This window comes from Nerophis ophidion, linkage group LG29 (assembly GCF_033978795.1).
Source record: "Nerophis ophidion isolate RoL-2023_Sa linkage group LG29, RoL_Noph_v1.0, whole genome shotgun sequence".
NCBI classification, from domain to species: Eukaryota; Metazoa; Chordata; class Actinopteri; order Syngnathiformes; family Syngnathidae; genus Nerophis; species Nerophis ophidion.
Genome location: NC_084639.1, coordinates 12573034 through 12585519, shown reverse-complemented (window position 1 = coordinate 12585519; position 12486 = coordinate 12573034). Strand labels below are relative to the sequence as shown.

The 12486-nt window shown below is 42.1% G+C and overlaps 1 protein-coding gene across 1 annotated transcript in view; it reads right to left on the bottom strand.

Moving 5' to 3' along the window:
- apln (apelin) overlaps positions 1-12486 on the bottom strand; it is a 75934-nt gene that overhangs the window by 18437 nt on the left and 45011 nt on the right. The window contains exon 2 of the mRNA XM_061891987.1: positions 1888-2060. Coding sequence (XP_061747971.1) covers positions 1894-2060 — 167 coding nt within the window. The 3' untranslated portion in view covers positions 1888-1893. The remainder of the gene's footprint in view (positions 1-1887; positions 2061-12486) is intronic.

Genomic DNA, 12486 nt, shown 5'->3' with positions numbered 1-12486 from the left:
ACTCTTTGTGACAGGAGAACTTCGCCGTTTTTAAGGATCTACTGCAAAAATGCTAGATAAAGATCCTCTTCATGACAGGAGAACTTTGCAGTTTTTAAGGATCTACTACAAAAATGCCAGTTAAAGATCCTCTCCGTGACAGGGGACCTTTGCCTTTTTTATGGATCTACTGCAAATATGCCAGTCAAAAGATCCTCTTCGTGACAGGAGAGCTTCGCCGTATTTAAAGATCTACTGCAAAAATGGCAGTTAAAGATCCTATCCGTGACAGGAGAACTTATTCGTTTTTTTAAGGATCTACGGAAAAAATGCCAGGGCAGCACAGTGGCAGAAGGGTTAGTGCATCTGCCTCACAATACAAAGGTCCTGAGTAGTCCTGAGTTCAATCCCGGGTTAGAGATCTTTCTGTGTGGAGTTTGCATGTTCTCCCCGTGACTGCGTGGGTTCCCTCCGGGTACTCCGGTTTCCTCCCACCTCCAAAGACATGCACCTGGGGATAGGTTGATTGGCAACACTAAATGGTCCTGTGAATGTGAGTGTGAATGTTGTCTGTCTATCTGTGTTGGCCCTGTGGTGAGGTGGCGACTTGTCCAGGGTGTACGCCGCCTTCCACCCGATTGTAGCTGAGATAGGCACCAGCGACCCCAAAAGGGAATAAGCGGTAGAAAATGGATGGATGGATGGAGTTCAAGACTTATGGTTATTTGTAAACCAAACTGCAAATCATAAAGGCAGCTACAGTTTTCATCTTAAACATCTAAAAAAAATATTTTGGAGTGTCCGGAGGGTCAGATTAAAAAGCTTTACGGACCGCATGTGGCCCACGGGCCTTAATTTGCCCAGGTCTGCTCTAGATGACAGAAAAAGGCTGCTATTTTGGGGGTATCGAGTCACAGATCCTCTATATGACGGAAGCATACAGTGGGGCAAAAAATTATTTAGTCAGCCACCGATTGTGCAAGTTCTCCCACTTAAAATGATGACAGAGGTCTGTAATTTTCATCATAGGTACACTTCAACTGTGAGAGACAGAATGTGGAAAAAAAATATAGGAATTCACATTGTAGGAATTTTAAAGAATTTATTTGTAAATGATGGCGGAAAATAAGTATTTGGTCAACCATTCAAAGCTCTCACTGATGGAAGGAGGTTTTGGCTCAAAATCTCACGATACATGGCCCCATTCATTCTTTCCTTAACACAGATCAATCGTCCTGTCCCCTTAGCAGAAAAACAGCCCCAAAGCAAAATGTTTCCACCCCCATGCTTCACAGTAGGTATGGTGTTCTTGGGATGCAACTCAGTATTCTTCTTCCTCCAAACACGACGAGTTGAGTTTATACCAAAATGGATACATGGATGATACGGCAGAAGATTGGGAGAATGTCATGTGGTCAGATGAAACCAAAATAGAACTTTTTGGTATAAACTCAACTCGTCGTGTTTGGAGGAAGAAGAATACTGAGTTGGATCCCAGGAACACCGTAACTACTGTGAAGCATGGGGGTGGAAACATCATGCTTTGGGGCTGTTTTTCTGCTAAGGGGACAGGACGATTGATCCGTGTTAAGGAAACAATGAATGGGGTCATTTATCGTGAGATTTTGAGCCAAAACCTCTTTCCATCAGTGAGAGCTTAAATGGTTGACCAAATACTTAATTTCCGCCATAATTTACAAATAAATTCTTTAAAATTCCTACAATGTGAATTCCTGGATTTTTTCCCACATTCTGTCTCTCACAGTTGAAGTGTACCTATGATGAAAATTACAGACCTCTGTCATCATTTTAAGTGGGAGAACTTGCACAATCGGTGGCTGGCTAAATACTTTTTTGCCCTACTGTATATCCGCAAAGAAGTGTTACGAGCGTCCCGTTGCGCCTCACCTTGGTCTAGAACGGCATTGGTCCCTTGTGGGAAAGACGGGGCCGTGGACGTCTCCTCTTCCAGCCGGCTGGTCTGTGGGTCTGACCGCCTCTTACGGGATTTTGCTGCACCAGTTTCCTCACCGAAGCTGCTTCTCCCAGCTCCCGGCCATGTTCCGTGGAGGCCATCGGACCTGCAAGATGAAGGACGCGTTCAAAAAAAACTCGCCGAGGGAATGCGGGCGAGGCAAGGAGATAATGGATGAGGGTGGAGGTGTGTGGGCTCTTTGAAGCCCACCCAGCGACTGTCCATCAAGTGAGCGTGCTGCGAGCATAACGCTTGTGTTTCATGTCTCGGCCACTCACGTCATAAACACCTCGCAGTGACAGAACCTCACCGAGGTGCATCCTGTCGCCGTGTTTGGTCCCAGATTAGCGTTGACTGTTTGGAGAGTGTGTGAACGCCGGCGTGTTTGAGAGTGATACCAGATGTTCTCAGTGAGCCCTGATTAGCTGAAGACCCCTCGGTGCAAATGACTTCGGTGTCAAAGAGCCCCTATAAGACAGGAGCACGCCAGCCAAAGATCTTCTCTATGCCAAGAGCATCACAAGAGTGCCCATTTGACCAAGAACCACAACCGTTAGAGCACTCGGCTCTTACGGTCTTGCAAAAACAACGGTCAGATATCCTGTGATTGACAGGAGCACAAAAAAGATCGCCAAAACTTAAACTCCTTTTAAGGACCAATTGTAAAACGCTAACCAAAGATTGTTTGTATAAGACAGGGGTCGGCAACCCAAAATGTTGAAAGAGCCATATAGGACCAAAAATACAAAAACAAATCTGTCTGGAGCCGCAAAAAATCAAAAGCCATATTACATACAGAGAGTGTGTCATGAGATATAAATTGAATTAAGAGGACTTAAAGAAAACTGAATGAGCTCAAATATAGCTACAAATGAGGCATAATGATGCAATATGTACATATAGCTAGCCTAAATAGCATGTTAGCATCGATTAGCTTGCAGTCATGCAGGGACCAAATATGTCTGATTAGCATTCCACACAAGTCAATAACATCAACAAAACTCACCTTTGTGCATTCACACACAACGTTAAAAGTTTGGTGGACAAAATGAGACGGAAAAAGAAGTGGCATAAAACACGTCCTAGAAAGTCGGAGAAAGTTGTACATGTAAAGAAACCAGGGTGCGTTCAAGGACCACCAAAATTAGTAGGACAAAACGGCGTTCGCCAAATACTCGAATCAGTGAAGCATGTTTAATGTAAACAGTGTGCTTTATAACAATTAGGGAGGTTTGTGTCATCTTTGTCCTCCTGCAAAAACCATATTAAAACAATTTTTTTTTTTTTTATCCTTCATTTTTTTCCATTTTTCATACATTTTTGAAAAAGCTCCAGAGAGCCACTAGGGCGGCGCTAAAGAGCCGCATGTGGCTCTAGAGCCGCGGGTTGCCGACCCCCGGTATAAGAAGAGCGGTCTGGTGTTTGTACGGACCAACTGAAAAAACGCAGGTCAATCAATCAATCAAAGTTTATTTATAAAGTCCTTAATCACAAGTGTCTCAAAGGGCTGCACGAGCCACAACGATATCCTCGGCTCAGATCCCACATCAGGGCAAGAAAAAACTTAACCCAGTGGTGTCACGACGGGGCAAAGCGTGCAGGTAAGAACATGATGTATTCCTCAAAATATTACAAAAAAAAACAGAAAACGAGCCAAAAGAACAACGTGCCTGTTCGCACTCGAAGCTAAAACAAATACTTAGCATAGACTATGGACAAGGAATACTCACGAAACTGTGGCATGAAACAAACAAATCTTACGAAGACATGGCATTAAGCAAACACTTAGCATTAACTAGAGGCAAGGCAAAACTCACGTAACAGGTTCATGTAGCAAACAATCACGCCAGACTGAGCAAGGTGAATAAATAGCTCTCTGATTAGTGGTTGACAGCAGCTGAGCTTGGGACCGCTAACCAGAGGCAGGTGAACCCAATTAGTCCCCATGGTGACCAAAATAAACACAGGAGTGCACAAAACAGGAACTGAGGGAGTCCAGAACTAGCAGAAAATACAAAACATGATTCGGACCACGGATCATGACAAATGGGAACAACGAGAAACCTCGGAAAGGGCCGCAGTTGTGGGGCAAAGCGGAAAGGAGATGGCAGATCAACTGCTTTAAAAGGGGGGTCTATTTAAAACAAAAGTCTTCAAAAAGTCCAAGATCGGCACCAGAAGAACTTGGCATGACAAAAGCGGACACATTTTCAAAGCGCTAGTCAAAGATTGTCCGTATGATAAGACAGGTCTTCGGTTTTCAAGTTTAAGATCTACAGCAGAAAAACGCCAGTCCAAGATTCTCTTTACGACAACAGCATTCCGCAGTTTTTAAGGACGCATCTCAAAAATGCTAGTCAAAGAATTTCTATATGACAGGTGAGGGCTTCGGTTTTTAATGACACATTTCAAAAGCGCAAGTCAAAGATTCTTTATATGCAAGAGTTGTCTGCAGATTTTAAGTAACAACTGCCAAAACCCAAGTCCAAAATCCACAGCAGAAAAATGCTTGTCAAAGATTCTCCATATGATAAGACATGTCTTCGGTTTTCAAGGACACGTTTTAAAAGCGCTAATCAAAGATCCTCTCTATAACAAGAGGGTTCTGCTGTTTGAAGGACCAACTGCAAAAACACAAGTCCAAGATGTACAGCAGAAAAGCGCTAGTCAAAGATGGTCTATAAGACAAGCGGGGTCTGCTGTTTTAAGGACCATTTGCAAAAATGCTAGTCCAAGATCTACAGCCAAAACAAAATGCTTGTCAAAGAGTCTCTATACAACAAAAGCCGCATGCTCTGTTAAAAACACATTTCAGAAGCGCTTGTCAAATGTTCTCTACAATACAAGAGGGGTCTGCCTTTTTAAGGACCAAAAGCAAAAACGCAAGTCCAAGATCGAGAGCAGAAAAACACTAGTCCAAAGATTCTCTGTGTGACACATCTGAAAAACATTAGTCAAAGATTCTCTATATGACGAGAGGCCTGACGTTTTTAGCGGCACATTTCAAAAACGCTAGTCAAAGATTCTCTATATGACAAGAGCGGTCTGCTGCTTTTAAGTCACAACTGCCAAAACCTAGGTCCAAAATCCGCAGCAGAAAAGTGCTACTCAAAGACTCTCCATAAGAAAAAAGTGGTCTGCTGTTTTTAAGGACGCATTTCAAAAATGCTAGAGAAAAATTCTCTCTATGGCAAGAGAGATCTTCGGTTTTTAAGTAACAACTGCAAAAACCCAAGTCCAAGATCCACACCAGAAAAATGCTCGTTAAAGGTTCTCCATTAGTAATTGGTTTGCTGTTGTAGAGACACATTTAAAAAATGCCAGTCAAATATTCTCTGTATGACAAGAGTGGTCTGCTGTTGTGTGTGTGTGTGTGTGTGTGTGTGTGTGTGTGTGTGTATATATACATATATATATATATATACATATACATATGTATACGTATATATATATTTGTATACATATATATATATATATATATATATATATATATAAAAAATATCCATACTCTTGTTTTTTGAATGCTATAAGCATTTTGAACTGTTACACTACACATTTTTATAACATCAAAGATCATATGTCTCCAATTAGGTGGGGTTAAATGATCCCTGTATCACCTCTAAGGCTTCTTCTCTTTCTTTTTCAGAAGACAGTACAAATTCCCCGCCGGCCCCATAAAAAAGAAAGAGAGAAGCTGACTGACATCCCTCACGCGGGGTCATGACACCCCAGTTTGGCTGGCACCATTTTTAGAGTTCCCCAAAGAGTGTTGACCCGCGCTGGCTTTACAAGGGCTGGCTTGAGGACAAAGCTTGAGATAAGTCACCCTGTGGACCACAGAGCAGCAGACCACCCTTGGCTCCTCTAACTAAAAAAAGACCTTCAACTACTTTTATCTCAGAGAATGACACTTGCGGCGCTACCTATGGGTGGTTGTCAAGATGTGAGTAAATTGGACCATTTCTGGAGCTGTTATGTGTGAATGCTGTTAAAGGCCTACTGAAACCCACTACTACCGACCACGCAGTCTGATAGTTTATATATCAATGATGAAATATTAACATTGCAACACATGCCAATCAGGCCGGTTTAGTTTACTAAAATGCAATTCTAAATTTCTCGCAAGGTATCCTTTTGAAAACGTCGCGGAATGATGACGCTTATGTTGACGTGTGCTTGTGACGTTATTGGTTGGAGCGAACATTTCAGCCCTGCACCACACACGGCTAAAAGTCGTCTCTTTTCATCGCATAATTACACAGTATTTCGGACATCTGTGTTGCTGAATCTTTTGCAATTTGTTCAATTAATAATGGAGACGTCAAATAAGAATGCTGTTGGTGGAAAGCGGTGGATTGCTGCTGCCGTTAGCAAAACAAACACAGCCGGTGTTTCTTTGTTTGTTGTGAAGCTTTAACACAGAGCGGTCAATCGAACATGTTTCTCTACGTCAACCAGCAAGTTTTTGGATGGGAAAATTGTGATATTAAGTCGGCTCTTACCGGAGACTTCAGTGGATTATGCGACCTCCTCCTGCAGCTCAAAAAGGCAGCTGTGATCTTGGCTTCTCTCAGAGACACTGGCGTTCACTGCAGCCATCCGACTTTCAGGTATGACTTTACAATCTCACTAAAACACTATTAAAACAATAAGCAGATAAGAGATCTTCCAGAATTATCCTTGTAAATGTGTCTAATAACATCTGAAACGCCGCCTGCCGCTGCCTTTTTTTTTTCTTCTAGTACTTCACTCTAAACGTCCTCATCCACTAATCTTTCATCCTCGCTCAAATTAATGGGGGAATTGTCGCTTTTTCGGTCCAAATAGCTCTAGCTACTGCTGGCTATGATTGTAAACAATGTGAGGATGTGAGGAGCCCTACAACCCATGACGTCACGCGCATATCATCTGCTACTTCCGGTACAGGCAAGACATTTTTATTAGCGACCAAAAGTTGCGAACTTTATCGTCGATGTTCTCTGCTAAATCCTTTCAGCAAAAATATGGCAATATCGCAAAATGATCAAGTATGACACATAGAATGGACCTGCTATCCCCATTTAAATAAGAAAATCTCATTTCAGTAGGCCTTTAAGGCGTAAACTAAAGGAGCTAGCGTGGGAGCTAGAAGGTAAAAAGAGCCTAGCGTGGAAGCTAGCAGTTACAGCGCAGGAAACAAAAGTCATCAACTGTTGTATAAAAACAAACAAGGAATCGAAACGGAAAGAGGCCCGGGCATGGACTAAATAGCCCTCTGATTAGTGCAACAGGTGCACGTCCCGAACATTAACCAGAGGCAGGTGAATGTAATTTGCCGTCATGGCAACTGTGACACACAAACTCAAAAGGTGCTCAAAACACAAGTGAACCGAAAACGTAAATAAACTATGATCCGGGCAGCGGATCATAACAGATGCGGGTTTATTCATTTTTAAATGTGCCAAAAAAATTGCCTGTTTTGCACACAAGTGACAAATTGAGGTGATTCATTGCCCAGTAGTGCGCACGTGTGCTTCTGTATATATAGTTTTCAAGCGTTTTTATGTGGCGAAATAAATTATACTTTTTTTGAGAGGTATTTATTGACTTCGGACTCAGTCGGGCATCACTGAAGGCCTGGTTGGGAAATGCATGGCCCGCCACTGCAATCAAGGGGGTTGTGTTGTATCCCGTTTCCGTTGTTCGGTAGAAATTGGTTTTGCGTTTGCAAGCTGCAACGTTATTAAAGAATGTTCAAACCAGATCCGAAGCAGACTGAACATTTAGCAGCAAATTAGAGACAACATGAAAAATCGTACTTTATGGAGAACATTATCACCAGACATATGTAAGCGTCAATATATACCTTGATGTTGCAGAAAAAAGACCATATGTTTTTTCACCGATTTCCGAACTCTAAAAGGGTGAATTTGGCGATTGAAACGCCTTTCAATTGTTTGTTGTCGGAGCAATGAACTTTCACCGTCACAACAGGAAGCAATCCTCCATTTTCTCAAACACATTACACACACCAAGTCAAATCAGCTCCGTTATTTTCCGTTTTTTCAACTGTTTTCCGTACCTTGGAGACATTATGCCTCGTCGGTGTGTTGTCGGAGGGTGTAACAACACGAACAGGGACGGATTCAAGTTGACTTACGTGGAGTGTGCATCGATTAGCACGGCATGCTAATCAATGCTAACATGCTATTTAGGCTAGCTGTATGTACATATTGCATCATTATGCCTCATTTGTAGATATATTTGCATCCAGCCTTTCCCTCCACCCACATTTAATGCCAAACAAACACATACCAATCGATGGATTCAAGTTGCACCAGTGGTCGAAAGATGCAATCGTTGATTAGAAGGCGATCGCCGAATTCGTTCTCGTTGCCGCTGTCTGTCGCGATATGGCTCAATAGCTTCAGTTTCTTCTTCAATTTCGTTTTCGCTATCTGCCTCCACACTCCAACCATTTGTTTCAATACATGTGTAATCTGTTGAATCCCTTAAGCCGCTGAAACCTGAGTCTGAATCTGAGCTAATGTCGGTGTATCTTTCTGCTCTATCCGCCATGTTTATTTGTATTGGCATCACGCAGTGACCTCACAGGAAAATGGACGGGTGGATATAGCGATGGTGAAAATCAGGCAATTTGAAGCAGTTTTTCGGGATATTGCGTGATGGGTAAAATTTTGAAAAAAACTTCGAAAAATAAAATAAGCCACTGGGAACTGATTTTTATTGGTTTAAACCCTTCTGAAATTGTGATAATGTTCCCCTTGAAGGACACGCAGGTATCTTCTTCTGCACACGCTTCACGCTGCACTCTGAGTTCCCCAAGGTTGAGTTCTATGAGTGCTAAAAAGCTTTTGTTCCGTCAATTACCAGCAACATTCAGCTCTTCCATCTTGAAAAGAAACGTTAAAAAAAAAAAAAAAGAAAAACCCGTAGCGCTTCGAACTGTCACCATTCACTCTTTTGGACGTGTTAGCCCTGAAACGCCAGACATCTCCAGTTCCATTTCCACGCTAATCTGCTTCAGCAAGCACATTACACGCTATATTTGTGTTTGTGGCAGAACACTGGGCTAATTCATGCAACCGGGAGAGGGAGAAGGGAAACAAATCTCTATTGCATATTTCCTCATCTAAAGCCCCATCTTTGCCCCCGAAAAGCTTTTAATCCGCACGTTATCCTTTTTGTTATTGTTCTGGGACGCGGAGTGAAAGAAGGACGTTCACACATTTCTAAAGTTATTCTGCTCATTTCTTTTCAATCCGGCAGGCTGAACGTTCATGCGCTCTTTGTTTGGGAAGCTTTTAAGGCTAAATCGAGCATCATGGGGGGATTTTGCCTTTCCCTTTGGGCAAGAGATAGACACACATCAGAGGCATCACTTGGAAAATCATAGATTACATGAGAATAACGAGTGAATGCAACATTCTTTCGTTCCTTAACGGCTTACACTAGAAGACACCCAAATCAGGCCTGACTCATTTAGAATGGATTTGGAGTTAATAGGTAGACATTAAGTTCCTTCAACCAGATTTATTGGGTTCACACAAACAAGACTTTGAATTTCTTTGGTTAAATTCAAATTCCAGACACACCTAGATTTATGGATTTTGAACATTCTAAACACCTGCAGTCATATCATCTTAAGAAATCTTCTTGAATAAAGGAAAAACACCCAATCCAGGCCTAGTGATTACAATATTAAATCTAATTTCGGATGCATTTGGGATAATGGCATTGGAAAGTCCCTCAATCCGCTGTTCCTTCTACTGGATCTTTGAAGGTAAACTCAAATCTTGGACTACTGGAGTTTAGGGTTTCAGACTTTACTCCGTTTTGGACACCGCAGAAATGATTACAAAGTATGTAAAAACATATAATTACCTAATGAAATCTGGAAGATTTTGGGAGGTAAATCTCAATGTTGCATCCCTGCGTTCAAACCTTCTTGACACTTGCAGCAATAACAGTCATGGAAGTCTTTTACAACAAACAAATCCATAAGGAACAACATTTAAGATGGATTTGGGATGGGGCATTAGATGGATTCAGAATACTCGATTTTTTTCTCCTAAATTTTTGTGGGAAATTCAAATCTTGAATTCCCAGACTTGTATTCGGGATGCTTCACAAAATATGCAATAACACCGTTAACCATGTGATACTTGATACAATCTTGTAGATTTATTAGGGGAAATCCATTTGTTGGATTTTTTTTAATCCCCCGGAACCCTGCATGCTTGGCTTCTACAGTTCTAAACACTACTTACATCACCAGCCTTGGAAATTGCGAACCAAACACAACAGGCAACACTTACTGAAGAGGTCTTTTAACCCAGGCCAAACTGTAGCTATCAGGAACCCCATTTAGGTTAGATTTTGGACAGCCGTATTAGAAGGTGCATGAATACACCATTCATTCGACCAGATGTTTGTGGAAATCCTAATCTTGGACTATCTTAGATCCTCGGACTTGTATTGGGCATCTACAGTATAACAAAATATCTATGAACACAGGTAATCATGTATACCGGATTCCTCAATAAACACTCCTACTCCCTAGACTATGCATCCTTGGGTCCTAACGTAATACCAGCCATGGAAATCATAATTTATGACAATAGACACAATTTACAGAATGAGTCTTCCAACCCTGGCCAAACTGTAGCCATCAAGAACCCCATTTAGGATAGATTTCGGACAGCCGTATTAGAAGGTGCATAAATACACCATTCGTTCGACCAGATGTTTGCGGAAATCCCAAACTTGGACTAGCTTTGATCCTCGGACTTGTATCAGACACCTATCACAAAATAGCTAAGAACACAGGTAATTATGTATCCCGGATTCCTCAATGAACACTCCTACTCACCGGACTATGTATCATTGGGTCCTAACGTAATACCAGCCCTGGAAATCATCATTTATGACAATAGTCGCAACTTACAGAATATGTCTTCCAACTCAGGCCAAACTGTAGCTATCAGGAACCTCATTTAGGATAGATTTTGGATAGTCATATTAGAAAGTGCGTAAATATACGTTCCACCAGATGTTTGTGGAAATCCAAAACTTGGACTAGCTTAGATGCCCGGACTTTATCACAAAATACACTATATTGGCAAAAGTATTTGGCCACCCATCCAAATGATCAGAATCAGGTGTCCTAACGGCCACAGGTGTATAAAATCAAGCACTTAGCAATGGAGAGTGTTTCTACAAACATTTGTGAAAGAATGGAGCTCAGTGATTTCCAGCCCGGAACTGTCATGGGATGCCACCTGTGTAACAAATCCAATCATGAAAATTCCTCGTTTCTGAATATTCCAAAGTCAACTGTCAGCTTTATTATAGAAAAATTGAAGAGTTTGGGAACAACAGCAACTCAACCACGAAGTGGTAGGCCACGCAAACTGACAGAGGGATCAGCGGATGCTGAAGCGCAGAGTGCAAAGAGGTTGCGGACTTTCTGCACAGTCAGTTGCTACAGAGCTCTTTTCCACCTGGCAATCTGATGGACGAGTCTGGGACTGCATTGTGCCGAGTATGAAATTTGGTGGAGGAGGAATTAGGGTGTGGGGTTGTTTTTCAGGAGTTGGTCTTGGCCCCTTAGTTCCAGTGAAAGGAACGTTGAATCCTCCAGGATACCAAGACATTTTGGACAATTCCTTGCTCCCAATCTAGTGGGAACAGTTTGGAGCGGGCCCCTTCCTCTTCCAACATGACTGTGCACCAGTGCACAAAGCAAAGTCCATAAAGGCATGGATGACAGAGTCTGGTACGGATGAACTTCACTGGCCTGTACAGAGTCCTGACCTGAACCTGATAGAACACCTTTGGATTGAATTAGAATGAAGACTGAGAGCCAGGCTTTCTCCACCAACATCAGTGTGTGACCTCACCATTGTGCTTTTGGAAGAATGGTAGAAAATTACTATAAACACACTTCGAAACCTTGTGGACAGCCTTCCCAGAAGAGTTGAAGCTGTAATAGCTCCAAAAGGTGGACCGACATCATATTGAACCCTATGGGTTAGGAATGGAATGGCACGTCAAGTTCATATGTGAGTCAAGGCAGGTAGCCAAATACTTTTGGCAATATAGTATATCTAAGAACACAGGTAATCATGTATCTCGGATTCCTCACTAAACACTCCTACTCCCCCGACTATGCATCCCTGGGTTCTAACGTAATACCAACTCTGGAAATCAGAATTCACAGAATGATTCTTCCGACTTAGGCCAAACTGTTGCTATCCAAAACCTATTTTAGGATTTTAGATTTGGGGTAAATCATGGGAGAGAATGAACATTTTGGATTGGACAGCTATATTTAGCTAGAAAATAGCTAACAACACAGTTCATCATGTACCCATCTGTTAGTACCTGGGGAAATCTGGCTGATTTTTCTGGAAAATAAAACATTGACCATGCAGCCATTGGTTCAGACTGTTCTAAAAACCTGTTCCAGTAAAACCTGCAATGACTATCACACCTCAATGCCTTGTGAATCCTGGCTATTATCGTCTGCT